Below are 15,052 nucleotides of genomic sequence, written 5' to 3'. Positions count from 1 at the left end.
TTAGGTCTATAATTTAAGTATTAATTAATGTTCCCACTTGTAACTGTAAGTGGATAGGGCATGATAAGCCTAGGCTTCTTCCTACTCCTTTTCGAACAGTGATATATTTTTCGTTGTTTGTCTTTTTTTTGGTATTCTTTAAAAATATATATATATCGAAATAACGATTAATTAATTCATTCAGGCAGAGGTAAAACAGCTGCATTTTTATTAGGTTACATTATAGTACTTTATGTATCCCCATCTGGAAATTGCATGAATAAATGAATGAAAACTTTATTTAACAGATTGCAGAATGGGTACAATACAGTACGGCTCAATACATACAATTGTTAAGGGGATGCAGACCAGAGAAAGACGTTTGTCTTGTTAACATCAGGGTCCCCCATTTAATTTTCAATTTATAGTGACATTTATGACATACACAACATATATGACATCATGCCATTTATTAAGGCATAGGGCATCATAAAGTTCTAAAGTGTACCGACAAGATCAGATCTAGTTCAGAGAGCCTACAGTACACCATACCACCTTGCATTGTCATACACGTTGTCAAAGACTGTAACCAATAAAGAAAAAAAAAACAGATTCCGCAGAGTGGGGCATTACGGTGGGCCAACCCATTTCCCCTTTGACAGACCCGGAAGTGGTTGCTCTCATGTGGTCTGTCTCTGGTCTCCCTGAGAGCAAGCGAGCTACTCTGAAACCTGTAGCTAGAGTACAGCGTATAAAAGGTGAGTCTTTATGTCAGTTGACTTCAAACATGATACATGGCCAGAGTTCAGCAGTAAGGGCTACGAAATAGACATACTTAAGTGTCTTTATCATCCGTGTTTAGAAGGAAAGGGCTTCTTTGTTTACATCCGACCAGGCTACAGAGCTTATGCACACGTGGGAATAAGGGAAACACACATCATGTCATACAACGATTTAATTTACTGTTGATATTTACAAATCACAGCGGCACAATCTAACGATTCCCCCATAAATCCTGTACTATGTAACTGTCGACTCAAATAATTTGGCAAAAACAACTGCTACGACTAAGGTCCAGGAGCTAGACTATGAGCAGTTTGATAGCTAGTTAGCATGTACCGTTAGCTAGCTAGCAGGGCTACAAGCTACTTATTGCTGCAGAAATCACCTTGTGCCTTTGAGTTATATATACTTACTTACTGATTGTTGCTATTTAGTTTGTGGTTATGCTTTATGCTTTGTTCGGGTTATGTGTCATTACTGCCTTCCCCTCACCTAACCCTGAAGAAGGGACAGAACAACACTGGCCACAAATGACTAAGTTACATGCAGTCTACTAGAACGCACTAAGAATTCTCGAAGTCAACTTCCTGTCTGTTGTTGCTACGCAACTACGGCGTGGGGGAAACAGGAATGAATGAAAACTTTATTTAGAATGGATACAATACAGTACGGCTCAATACACACAATTATTAAGGGGATGCAGACCAGAGAAAGACGTTTGTCTTGTTTACATCAGGGTCTTCCATTTTCAATTCATAGTGACATTTATGACATACACAACATATGACATCATGACATTTATGGCATATGGACATACATGACATACAGGTATATAGTACTGTTACATTTGTGACATATACGATATGCATTGCAAATATACAGTACTGTTACCCATAGATCCTGACAGAGAGTATATACATATGATGGGGAGGAGACTGTACATTAGGAGGGGGTGGGTGGGAGAGAAATATACATACGGTGGGGAGAGAATATACATACGGTGGGGAGGAGACTGTACATTAGGAGGGGGTGGGTAGGAGAGAAATATACATACGGTGGGGAGAGAATATATACATACGGTGGGGAGGAGACTGTCTATTAGGAGGGGGTGGGGGGGGGGTTGGACATTTACGGTGGCCAGTTTCGAATTGCAGCCTCCCGTAGGTGCTCTTTGAGAGTGGTTTTGAAAGTGGGTAGTGATTCACATTCCTTTATAGCTTTGGGTAGGGCGTTCCACATTGATGTGGCATAATTGCAAAACGTGTTTAGTCCCTTGTTTGAGCCGAATCTGGGTGTTGAGCTCCCTCTGGTGTTGTGGTTGTGGTATTCACTGACCTTTGGGAAGTATTTTGACATGTACATGGGTACCTTAGTCATATAGTGTATCTTGTAGACCAGGCCCATTGCAAGTTGCTGTACTCTGTCGTCTACTCTAAGCCATCCTAGGTAGTCAAAGTGGGCAGGGGTGACGTGGGTTCTAGGAGTAAGGTCAAGTAGTAGTCTGACCAGTTTGTTTTGTGATGTTTGTAATCTTGTTTTTAGTGCCTTTTTTAGCGCCCCCCCCCGGGTACATTGTGAACGCTTCATTTAGTGCAGAAACGGATTGGAAAAGCGGCAAATTAAACACAATCAGGGTAATTTTCTTCAGTGTATCACAATGCCAACGAGCTGCTGTGTTACGTTTTGTACTAATAACAAAAACAAAAATCCAAATCGCAAGTTTTATATATAATACCAGCATCATGACTCAGGAGGCATCACGGAGGAAAAAGTGGCTGGCTAGCTCTAGTTCATGACAGCTAGCATAGCTTGTCCAACAATGTAGTAGTACTACAGTACAGATAGGAGCTTATCTTATCTAATCTTAGGTAGATGTTTGATCAGGTAGTGGTACACATTTGGGTATTTGAGAGATGGCCATGTCTGGGTTGTTCTCCCAATGGTCTGCAGGTGTCTTGTATGGACATGATTTCAAGTCAATCAGGGCGAGCTTTGACTCATATCTCTCCTTAGAATCACCAGAAAGGCTTTCGAAATAGTGAAATGCCACTAATCTCGTATCTCCCTCTCCCTCACTCTTACACATCCAGATCCAAGCAAGGCTCTTCTGTCCTTATTCCCTGGTGGGTGGCACTGGCTTGTGACTGCCTAGCGTGGCGTTTCCACTGTGTGTGCGGTCTGGGAGCCAATCATCTCCAGCCATTATGGCACAGACATGCAGGACTGGCCAGGGCAATGGGCCGATGGTTTCTCTCTATCCCCTGTGTGTGTGTGTGTGTGTTTTACTGTGTAGCCTATAGCTTAGCAATCCTAAGGAACTCAATGGGATGGGCTGAGCGAGGTGTAACCCTAACAGTGTTCTTTTTCAGTCGTACAAACGATCCTTTATGGGTTTGACCAGAAGAAGACCACAGTCTGCATCTTTCAGTGTCTCTTTCAGAGTTTGTATTGGCCAAAACCTCCTGATTGCTCCAATCATTCCAGTCACAGCCTTGTGTGTCTTGTATGTCATAAATGTCTTGATGAATTGAAAATGGAGGACCCTTATGTAAACAAGACAAGTCTTTTTCTGGTCTTCATCCTCTTAGCAGTTGTTAGTCTTTAGCTGTACTGTATTGTACCCATTCTGCAATCTGTTAATAAAGTTTTCAATCAGTCAGTGTTGCAGATGGTAGTGGTGGTGATGACCATTGTCATTCTGGACAGAGGTATCTTTGGCTACAGGAGTATAAACACACACTGGTCATTTACTAGGATGGGGTGAAAGATAGTTAATGATCAGTACTATGGATGCATCAATATTGATACCCGCATTGGAGTCCATACCAGGCTAAAACAGGGTATCTGTATTATTGATTTTCTGCATTTTGGGCACATATCTTTTTTTTTTACCCCAAACAATGAGGTATAGGTATATATCCCTAATTCTTACAAATATGATAACCCATCTCTTGTGCTCTTTGTTTTTTTTGGGCTTGCAGAGACCAGCTTTTCATCTCTCCTGGTGCATGTGTCTGTACTGAGGGTTCTCCAGGGTGATGTACTGTGGCTACCAGGATCGGGAGGAACTGGAGGATGAACTCTACAGGGAGGGAGAGGAGGAATCTGAGGGGTCAGAGGTCAACAGTGAGCTCGAGTTCCAGCTCTACAGTCAACTCCACTATTCCTCTAATGCCAGACAGAATGACAAGGGAAGAGAGAAAGAGGAAGGAGAGGATGAAGAGCCACTGGAGGTGACAGACGATGTACCAGCTGGTGTTGCAGCAGGGGAGAACTCTAAACAGCCATCTCATGACGAGGGGGGTCCATGGAAACACCCAGAGGGACACACAGAGCAGAAGAAGAAGAAGAAGAAGAAGGAGGATCAAATCGAAAAAAAGCAGAAAGGGAAAGTTGATCCTAAAGGTCAAAGGTTATCGGTATTCCAGGAGGTCATTGTCATCGACTCCGGTACTGATGTCATCACCGTCTCTGATGGCGACACAGACGATGGGGTCTGTGCCCTAAAGGGTCGGAAGTCAAAGCTACGCGCCCTGAAGGCTTCTACTCCAGCCCAGCAGGTAGAGTGTGTGTGTGTGTGTGTGTGTGTGTGTGTGTGTGTGTGTGTGTGTATATGAGTGTGAGTGAGTTCCTTTGAATTTCTTCACCATGTTATTGAATGACTTCTTTCACACTTTCAGTGCCCAGCAGGGGGCGCACATTTAGTGCTTGAATGCCCACCATCCACTTCAATGTTAGCATTAATATCGCCTAATCTATGTTTTAAATTATGGCTATGTGTCTAATCTGCCCGTCACTTATCAATGACTAATTTTCCAGTCAACATTGTCGAAGCGGATTGTTTTTTTATCGGTTCATTTCCGTTTTATAGCATTTTGAAAAGCCCTCGTTTTCAAGAAAAAGCGATATGGCTCAAGACGATCGGTGATCGGTATCGGTGGCAAAAAACGTGATCGGGGCATCCCTACTTAGTTCCTGATCGCTCGCACAGTCAAACAGCCATATCACATATAGGGGAAAAGCTTATATCTCCGTGAAAACAGGTCTGATTATCCTAAGACTGGTAAAATAGATTCCTTCCCTGAGATCAGATGGTATCCAAATGGATTATTCTAATTCCTGATCGCCATTCCAAAAATCGATCCTTTTATTGATCCAACGCGTATACTGTAAAATACATATTACACGCTGTGCTGAGGGTCCACAATTAATCTGATTGGCTCCGGTTACATGAGTGAGAAGTAAAATGTGAATTCCGGAGTTTTTTTCTCTCATCCATTTTCATTGAGTCCAATCCAAAAGGGTGCATTACCATCTGGGAGACGATAGGCTTTTTTCACATCTGAGCGCCTGGTGGAGCTGGTTTACCAACGGTAGACTCTGTTGATGAAATATGAATTCAGATCGCTAATAAAAAAAAAATCACGAGAATTCTCGTGATGGGCATTCAGGGGGCGGGCTGATAATCCGAGATATCTCGTGATGGGCATTCAAAGTGTTAATAGTATTCTCACTTTCTCACAATTCTCACCGCCGCGGTAACCACAATTTAAAAAAAAAAATTCTATGTAATGTTAAAATAATTCTTTCCTAAATAAACTTTTCGAATGCATTTATTTCTGTGGTAGTCTATTCTTTATAGCCTCTAGTCTAATGTTAAATGTCTATCTTTATTCCAGTGTTGTCATTAAAGAGAATTACTTTGCAGCAGGAATATTGGTTGAAAACAGCTGGCTGTTCAGCCTGTTCTTGAAACTGCTGGTCGCGAGTCCGACTCGCGGTAGCTAACGTTAACCAAACGCTTGGTTCAATAACCAACTAGGAATGAATTGACTGTCCTATCTATCTGCATAACAGATAATAACGTCATGGAATCGTTTGTTCAACCCAGTGGCCAGCGAATTAACACCAGCTAAAGCAACTGCGCTCAACACAAAAAAGTTCTGGGGTTCAATCAGAATGTTAACTGCGCAACTGCGAGTGGAAACTTTCGAACACATGGCGTGAAGAAAATAGGCTATAGTATACACAACTATAATTATTATTATTATAAAAAAAAAAAAAAAAAAAAAAAAAACAGCCGGTGATGCGGGAATCAGCTTGACTCTGCGGTGGGCGTGACGTGATGGCGATATCGCGATAATGCAGTAACCGCGGCAGCCCTATTCTCACTACATGTTTTGCCATACAATATGGCGCAATGCGACAGCTAATTGGCCACGTTGTCGTTTAATAATCAATCCTCACCCGATATTTGATTACAATTACTTGTTGTTTGCGACTAAAGCCGACTGCAGACGGCGGGCGACCGACGTCGCCTGGCGATGCGATCGTCTGTCGCTCAACGACAATCGCTTAGCACCCCACACCAGACCGTTCTGCTATAATAAGCTATATGTGTCGCTCTGTTTAGTTGCGGGTGTCGTTTCCCCCGGGAGATATGAGAGGACGGACCGGACATTAGGTTGTCGTGAAGCGAGCATATTAGCAGGTAGCTGTGTTGTGCATTACGAGGGAAGTATTAACCTGTAAAACCCATATTGAGCTGGAATTAAACCACCATATACGAATACAACCTCTCCTCATTCTTCCTGACATTACTGCATGACTGATCGCTACAATACGTTCACTACCACCGATTGGACAAGTATTGTTATGCAGCTGAGAGAGTGTTTTTTTCACGGAAGACGCAAACTGTTCTGTTCTCAACCATAATTTTCTTTGGACAATAAACCTTACAAACTACATCAGCTGCAGCCTGGACATTAAACTCTGTCAACACCCACAACTTCTTTTGTTACCCGAGTATAAAAACATCTAGTAGGTGCATCATGGCGCATTGTCAATTTATTAGTTAATGACAAGCGGCCACTAAACCTTAAGTTCTCCAACTAACGTTATTTATTTAAATTGTTCCTGTTAATGAATAATTAACATAAGTAGCATGGTAATAATACGTAGGTTATTGATCAATGAATGTATTGATAAATTCATTTATATTACAAATGATACACCAGTAGAAGTAATGTTATATCCTCATTGTCCTTGCTGTGTCGCCTGCCGTCGCCTACAAAAATAGGATTGAGGCGATATTTAGCCAGGCGAGGCGAGAGAAGTTGCTGCGAGAAAGTCGCTCAAAAATCTCCTGCCGTGTGGGTTGTCTCATTCATAACAATGGATGCGATACAATTCTGTCGGTCGCCTCGCTTAAAAAGTCGGTCGCCTGGCAAAAATCGCCCGCCGTGTGCGTTGGGCTTAAGATGTCATTGAATACTGTATAATGAATACTATGGATAGGTAGGCCACTGTAAACGTTCATCCATTTTACATAGACATCATTTTCCTGCGCAGGACCGCCACTGCGGGATATACTAGTATATAATATAAGTATATAATATCACAAATTGTGAAATTGTGATATAGGCCTATGGACATTTTGTGGGACATTTTGTACGCATTCACAGGTCCTATTGCGGCTTCTAGCGCCACCTTCCTCTGCATGTCCCCTAATCATCACCTCGAACGGCATTATCCACATTATTATCACACTTTCACTTGCAAACTGTTAACGACACCAAAGCTGCCTCCAGCTGCTGAAAAGCAAATCTGTCTGATCTGGACATTAAGTTTACTCATTATTGGGCGCCATGCGTTGAACGCCAACAACGAGTAAACTCGTTATTTGGTCTGTTTAAATTTTTTCCGATTTTAATATTCTATTCAATGTCACAGACTTGTATGTTGCCGTTAAAAGGCATACTGGGACCCTGAGGGTGCAGTACCGGCCAGATCCGGCTAGGTGGCAGTATCAAGAGTGCAATAAACCCTGTTCCAGACCGTGTGTTACATTTAAATCCCTCCGGGCGCTAAATTTAGACGGAGCTGAGTAAATCGCTTCATCCAACCACTTCGAAACGCATCTGGCACACTCGATCCATAAGTTGTGCCAAATTATGTCCGGGACCAGATGGACACTGTAACTGAGGGGTACAATTCCCTGACTGTATTGATAAGTATGGTATCATTAAACCACTACCGCTTTATGTACTTTAACTACTGGCCACACAGTACATGATATAGATATGATGAACACTTTCCCACCATGAAACCAAGTCCACACAAATGTATAAGTCGAATATTTAATATATAGCAAAGGGTATATACAACGTTCACGTAATGACATTTATGATTTGAATGCACTTGTAAGGCAAATGAGTATTCGTAGGCAAATCAATATTGAATGTCCAATCTCTGGTTACGCAGGAAGCAAGTATACAACCTGGTTCTTTAGGGAACTATAGCGATGGTACTTAATGATTATAGCTGGATATACTAAAGGGGGGTCCTGCTGGTTGTAAGTCAGTAGGGGGGGGGGGGGGGGTTAGGAGAGCCGCTGGCGATATCCCATCTGGCCAACGATTTCTTGGGAGAATTCAGAGTGCTGAACACGGTGCCCACAGAACCTTGGTCCACATATGAATACCGTTGGGCCCTCTTGTAGACGGTAGCTGCCGGTCCACAACGAAGAGACGTGAGGCGACCTCACTCGGGTTAGAGCGCCGTCTCACCTGGACTCCTCTCGGGGGTAGTTCCAACACTCACCAGTGTTGGCTGTTATCCATGGCATAATCAAAGCACCCAAAGCAAGTAGATAATCCAAGCCGTGTAGGGCTCGCCGTCGTCCGGGTAAGGTAATCCAATGTGCAGGTCCACTCGTCCTAGCCCAGAACTCCTCGGATGAAAGCACCACACGTGGTCTGCCCAGCCTGGTTAAGACTCTAGATAACGCGAGGAAAACGATGGGGGTACTGCTCACTTTATAACTCTAACCGAACGATGCACCATACATAATAGACTATTATTAACTTAATAGAAATACGTCCCACTCGACGGTATAGTGCCAAACTATGACAATTCAACTATTAATCCACACGATGTCTCAATGCCATTCTGAGGCCAAGTTGACCATACTGCACCACACGTGTATCGTGGGTGAGGCTTAACGTCTTGCCACTAGGTTGGAGGGTAAAGAACTAAGGGCTAAGGGACTAAAAGGAAGTTCTACTTTACTTGCGCCATATATATATGCGCTGTGAACAAATAGTACCATTCGTATTTCGCCAGACGTATTCCTACGCGGAACCGGGCTAGTAACGACATGTTCGTCGGCACGATTGAACTTGAACCAAGGGGCTTGGCTGCTGGCGCCAAGTTCTTGTCCAATGAGAGAATGAAACTATTATGGGCTGTTAGTAGACTAAAGGGATATTCAGTGTATATGTACAAGGAATATACAAGGGATATCAAACGATATACAAATACTATTAAATATATATCCATAAATAAATATATATATTCGGTTTAATCTGATCCTTCACAACAGCCGCCCCCTAATTAGTCCCACCTAATTAGCTAAGCAGAGACAGATTAACCGCACTGTCTACCACTCAAGGTCCGCTGTAAGGGTCAGTCAACTCACAAAGTCATGGGGTCATGGTCATCATCGATAGTGTCTGGGAGTCTGGGCAGTTCTATTAGCCTCGCCACGGGTCGTGTGTAAGTTCGCCCTTGGACGAGCACCTCAGCTGCTCGGACCTTGCCATCGGCACCGGTGATCACTTTGCTTACGCGGCCAGCCGGCCACATAGCTCTGGGTAGTGACTGGTCGATAATCATGACGACTGTTCCTTCTGTCAAATTGTCTCTCTCTTTTACCCACTTCTGGCGGGTCTGTAGAGACGGTAGGTAGTGGAGTAGAAAGCTGTTCCAAAACTTGTCAGCTAGTACTTGACTGTACCTCCACATTCTTCGGCCGTTCGCTTCTTCAGGCCTGTACATTATCTGGGGTAGCGCGGGGTCCAGCCGCCCCATCAAGAGTGTGTTGGGGGTGACTGGGTCGACATCTGCTATATCACTGGAGACGTAGCCGAGGGGCTTGGAGTTCAATACTCCCTCGATCTCCGTGAGGACTGTCATTAGGACTTCTTCCGCTACAGTCTGGGCCCCAAGCACGGCGTACAGGGCTGTCTTTATAGAACGTACTTCTCGTTCCCAGGTTCCACCGAAGTGGGGTGCGTTCGGGGGATTAAACTGGAAGTCAATCTGGGATGGAGCGAGGTGGGTCTTAAGTTCTGGGCCCATAGCTTGGAAGCTCTCTCAGCTCTCTTTCTCCGCCTTTGAAGTTTGTCCCGTGATCAGACAACAATGTAGACGGTTTTCCTTTCCGTGATGTGAATCTTCGGAAGGCCATAAGGAATGAGTCTGTGCTCATGGTTGGAAGGAGTTCGATAGGTATCGCTCTGGTGGTCATGCATTTGAATACAATACCCCACCGCTTCTCGGTTCCTCTTCCTTTCTTTATATACAACGGGCCAAAACAGTCCATGCCTGTGGAGTGGAATGGCTTGTCGCCGAGTCGGAGGCGACAGGGGGGTAGGTCAGCCATCCGGGGTATGCTGGGCTGCGCGCGGCACTTTCGGCAGTCTAGACAGGTTTGCTGGAAGCATCGCACCGCTTCTCTTCCTTGAAGTATCCAATAGCGACGTCTGATCTCCGCGAAGACTCTCTCGGCTCCTGCGTGGTGCACATCCTCGTCGTATTTCTTTATGATCAGCTCTGTGACCTTGTGTCGGCTGTTCAAGACTATCGGGTACTTAACGTCATCTGGTAGGTCGGGGGCTCTCCGCAGACGACCACCCACTCTGATGAGATTATGGGCGTCACTCTCGGGTGCCAGGTGGAGCAGTCTGCTGTCTGATGGGACGGGCTTTCCAGTCTAGCTCATCGGGGAACGAGTCTCTCTGGGCTCGTTGTAGTAGAAGAAGTTCTGCTTCTTCGTAGTCAGCTGCTGAAATGTCGGCAGTGGGCTGAATCTCTGGGTGGTGCCTCAGAAATGTCTTTAGTTGCGCACTCTGTAGGGTGAGGCAGTCATCTATGTTGGGGTCTGTGGAGGCGACTGTGCTCAGTCCACAGAACATAGGTTTCTTGTTCTCAGCCTCCTCTTTACTCACCTCCCGTGGGGTGGGCGTAGGCCACTCTCCTTCCGGGAGCTTGAGGAACTCTGGTCCGTCACTGTAGATGTTGTGACGGGTGAGGTCATCTAGGGACATTCCCCGGGTGATGACGTCAGCTGGGTTGTGTTTGGTGTCCACATACCGCCAGCTCGCTGCTTCTGTTAACTCTTGAATCTCGGTGACTCTGACTCCCACGAAGACTTTGTATCTGCATGAATCAGACTTGATCCATGTGAGTACTGTCGTGGAATCTGACCACAAGATTGTTCTGTGCACCGGAATGGTGAGTTCACGTTGGATTAACGTGGCTAGATGCGCTCCTGCTAGGGCTGCGCAAAGCTCTAGACGCGGGATAGATTGTTGCTTTCGTGGGGCTATTCTTGAGCGAGCCAGGATGAAAGCAGTGTGTATCTCTCCTCCCTTCTCTTGGGCACGCAAGTAGGCCACCGATCCATAGGCTACTTCGGAGGCGTCACTGAAGACGTGTAGATCCATCTTGCATGTCTCTGGCCTCACTGTGGGTGGGAAGTAGCTGCGGCGTATATTGACGCCTGGGAGTGAGCGGAGCTCCGTCTCCCACTCTCTCCATGTGGAGGCAAGGGGTGCGGGTATTGGGTCGTCCCAGCCCTGGTCCTTGTCCCATAGTGCTCGTACAATCATCTTTGCCCTGGTGGTGTAAGGTAGAATACATCCCAACGGGTCATATTGTCTGGCGAGTGTTCTGTACACACTCCGTCTGGTGGTCGGTATCGCCGTCGACCTTCCCTGCTCCGTGGTCAGGGGTTTGTGTCTATAGTGGAGCGAGTCTGTTTTGAAGCGCCAGACTAATCCTAGTGTCATTTCTTGGGCTTCTCCTGGGATGGTCGCCATCCAGGTCTCGCTGCTGGCAGCCTTGTCCGCGGGGGAGAGGCTGCGCAATACGTGCGGGTCGCTGCTGGCCCACTGCCTGAGATCAAAGCCGCCTTTGATCAGGGAGGCGCGTAGCTTGAGTAGGAGAACCTCGGCTTCTTCTTGAGTCGAAACGCTTTGTAAACAGTTGTCCACGTAGAAACTGTTCTTCACACTGTGTCGGACCTCTTCATCTGCTGCTGGGTCCTCTGCGACGTGTTTCTGTAGTGCAAATGTAGCACAGCACGGGCTGCATGTGGTTCCGAAGGGGAGGACTTCCCATTGGTAGATGGCTGGGTGCTCATCTCCGGTCCTCTCTCTCCATAGGAACCGCAGTAGGGGCTTATCCTCCTCCACTAGTCTCACCTGCAGGAACATCCCTTTGATATCCCCGCTGATAGCCACCTTGTCCTGGCAGAAGCGTAGTAGCACGCCTAGTAGAGAGGGGCCGAGTGTGGGGCCGGGCAAGAGCTCTTTATTCAGATTCTGGGATCCGATCTGGTAGCTGCAGTTAAACACAATGCGATCCTTGCCGTTGTGGTGGACCTTGTGGTGCGGCACGTACCATGATTCGGTCGTCTGATCGGCCTCTTTAATGTCAATCTTCATTACGTGTCTCGCTGTGATTAGCTTCTCAATCTCAGCGCGGTACACACTCTCTTGAGCGGGGTCTTTGGCTAGGCGCCGCTCTGTGTTCAATAGATACCGCTCCGTAGCTTCTTTCGTGGCGTGAAAGGTGGGCATTCCCTCTCGCCTCAGGAGTGGAGTTGCGTATCTCATCACTCCGCCGACTGTGACTCTCTTTGTCCCTTGCTCGAGGAGGTTTATGGCGTAAATGTCTTCTTTAGAACGAATGTCTTTCTTTTCGTTCTTAAAGGGCATTGTCTCTAGTGTCCATAGCCTCTCGACATGCTGCAGGAGAGTGGTGTCTTCTTCTGTCACTCTGGAGTGGAGGCAGCTAGTGGCTGCTGTTCGGTTGAGAGATTTAGCGAGGGTCCATCCTAGGCGGGTCTCGACTGCTGCAGGACAGCCTCTGGGTCCTGTATGGACCCGGTCTATCGGGACTATGAGGTCTGCATGGTCGGAGCCTATCAGCAGGGTCGGGGTGGCGCCGTCTATGAGCGGGATAGGTAGTTGACGCAGGTGCACATATTTATCCATCAGCTTGGCGATGGGGTAGGTGTACTGTGATAGTCCTATTTCTTGGCTGGTGAAAGCATTTGTAATCCTATACCGTCGCTCTGGCTGCCCGCTTGCTGCGATAGTGAAGGAGACATTCTCGCCTTTTATCGTCTTTAAATCTCTTCTTATTGTCCGAATCGTCATTTGGTTCTCGCTCCCCCGCAGTCCCAGCTGGGCCGCAGCGGACGCGAGCAGAAGGGTCTTCTCTGACCCGTCATCAAGGACGGCGTAAGTGTCCATGACTTTATCTTGGTAGCTCAATGTTACACGGACTACCTTTAAGAGCACTTGGGCGCCGCTGCTGCTGGCGGGGTCAATGTACATGACACTTGCCTTTGTGCTGCTCGATGGTGCAGGTGCAGGCTTTCTTCTGTTACTGTCGTGTAGGACATCTAGGTGGGCTCCGTCACACCGACTGCACCTCTTCTTTAGGCGGCACTCGGCTGCCATGTGACTGCGCGCACATCGGTAACAGCGCCTGTTGGACTTTATCCATTGACTCACTTCTTCTGCATTCATCTTTGTGAACAGGTCACATTGTGACAGCCAGTGTTCCTTCTCGCAGTACGGGCACACCATCTTCCACTTCTCTTTTCTCGAGGGGGTACTGTGGTTCTTACTGCTCGGTACTGATTCTGATTGGTGCATGACAGTCACCGATCTTCTTCCATCGTTTATTCTCCTGGGTCCCTCTCTGGAGCTTGGTGTGCTCCGCACGAACGTATCCAGTCGTAAGCTGCTGACTTCTCTCGCCAGGAAGTCGGCTAGATCGAGGAGGGATGGTTCGGGACCGTTAGGATCACGGTGGTCTCTCTGCCGCCTAAAGCGCTCTTGTCTGGCGGGTGGCAGCTTCTCTAAAATCCTCTCGACGTTAGAGTTGGCGTATAGCTCGTGCATACCCTTTTCTCGTTGCGCTCCCAGCATCCCTAGCAGGGACTGCACTTTTATAGACAGGTCGTCTAATGAGCGATTGTCTGTTGCTGGGGGTAGGCGGTCAATATGCCTTATCTCTTGGATTACGTAATCCCATATACGTCCATATCTCTGGTCCAGCGCTGCTAGAGCCGCGGTGTATGGGGTCGTAGAGGTGGCATAGGCTAGCGCTATATTGTGCGCTCGGGGTACTTTCAGGTGCTTCAGTAATATTGCATACTTGTGACGTTCATCAACGACATCCACCATCATTGTCTCTAAGCACATTCGGAGCTCCGTGTACTGTGCCCGATTCTCATGGGTGAAGTCTGGGATGGTCGGTGTGGCAATGTATGACGCCGTGGATGGCTGATACATCGGCGAGCGTTGGGGGAGAGGCCTCCTAGGCGAGTCTCCTCTTGCGCCTCTCTGTGGGCTGGTACCGGCAGGGTACCATGGCCCGCTGGTCCAGGTGCTATTCCTCGGGGCTGGTCGTGCGTCATGCTCACCCGTGAATAGAGTCGGGGGTCTGTAGCGCAGCGCCGCGGGGGTATAGCCTGGGCTGTACTGGACCTCCTGGTCCGGTGGAGTACTGTGCTGTCGTCGGGCTTGGTTCTCCTCCTCTCCCTCTTCTTCTTCTATCAGGTCCTCTAGATCCTGTAGTCGTTTATTTAGCTTCTCCGCAGTGTATGCTGCTCCTTCCTTGTAGCTGGGTCTCGCTTGGACCGGTCGGGGAAGGGGGTCTGCGGGGGGTATAGGCTTGGTCTGTTGGTCAAGTTCAGGGTCGCTTGCTCGGTTAGGAGACGCTGCCCTTGACTGTTGTCTCGACGAGTTCCTTGAACCCCTGGCGGAGGGAGAGGGTGTTGCCTTGAGGATCAGCTGCTCCATTAGTTGCGCTTGTAGCTTGTCGCGCTCGGCTTGTAGTCTGTCGCGCTCGGTTTCGCGCTGGATGAGAGCGAGGTCGCGCTCTGCTTCTCTTTGGGCACCGGCAGCGGCACGCTGGGTGTCTGCTCGGTCTCTTGCCATATTCTCTTCCGTCTGAAGGCGTCTCATCTCCAGGCGTATGCGCTCTTCTTCGCTCCGTTGCTGTGTCTGGAGTCGATCGCGTTCACCCTGAAGTCGATCGCGTTCACCCTGGAGTCGATCGCGTTCGGTAGAGGCTGTCAGGCTGACGAGGAACGCCTGTGATAGCATCCTCTCCGCTTCGCTGGGGGAAGACGGTTGTAGAGGTGAGCCGCTCCTGGCGGTACTCGTTGGGGAGTCCTGGAGCTCTATTTCCTCGGCGCTCTCCTCCT

At 47.5% G+C, this 15,052-nt stretch overlaps 1 protein-coding gene across 2 annotated transcripts in view; it reads left to right on the top strand.

Annotated features, from left to right (window-relative positions):
- Positions 1 to 693: 693 nt before the first annotated feature.
- zcchc7 (zinc finger, CCHC domain containing 7) overlaps positions 694 to 15,052 on the top strand; it is a 169,431-nt gene continuing 155,072 nt past the window's right edge. For both annotated transcript variants that reach the window (XM_084318815.1, XM_084318814.1), the window contains exons 1-2: positions 694 to 737; positions 3,744 to 4,322. In XM_084318815.1, the coding sequence (XP_084174941.1) occupies positions 3,801 to 4,322 (522 nt within the window). In that variant the 5' untranslated portion in view covers positions 694 to 737; positions 3,744 to 3,800. The remainder of the gene's footprint in view (positions 738 to 3,743; positions 4,323 to 15,052) is intronic.

This window comes from Notolepis coatsorum, assembly GCF_963971535.1.
Source record: "Notolepis coatsorum genome assembly, chromosome: 7".
Classification (NCBI taxonomy): domain Eukaryota; kingdom Metazoa; phylum Chordata; class Actinopteri; order Aulopiformes; family Paralepididae; genus Notolepis; species Notolepis coatsorum.
Note: the sequence above shows the minus strand (reverse complement) of the source record. Positions and strands in the feature narration are given on the sequence as shown.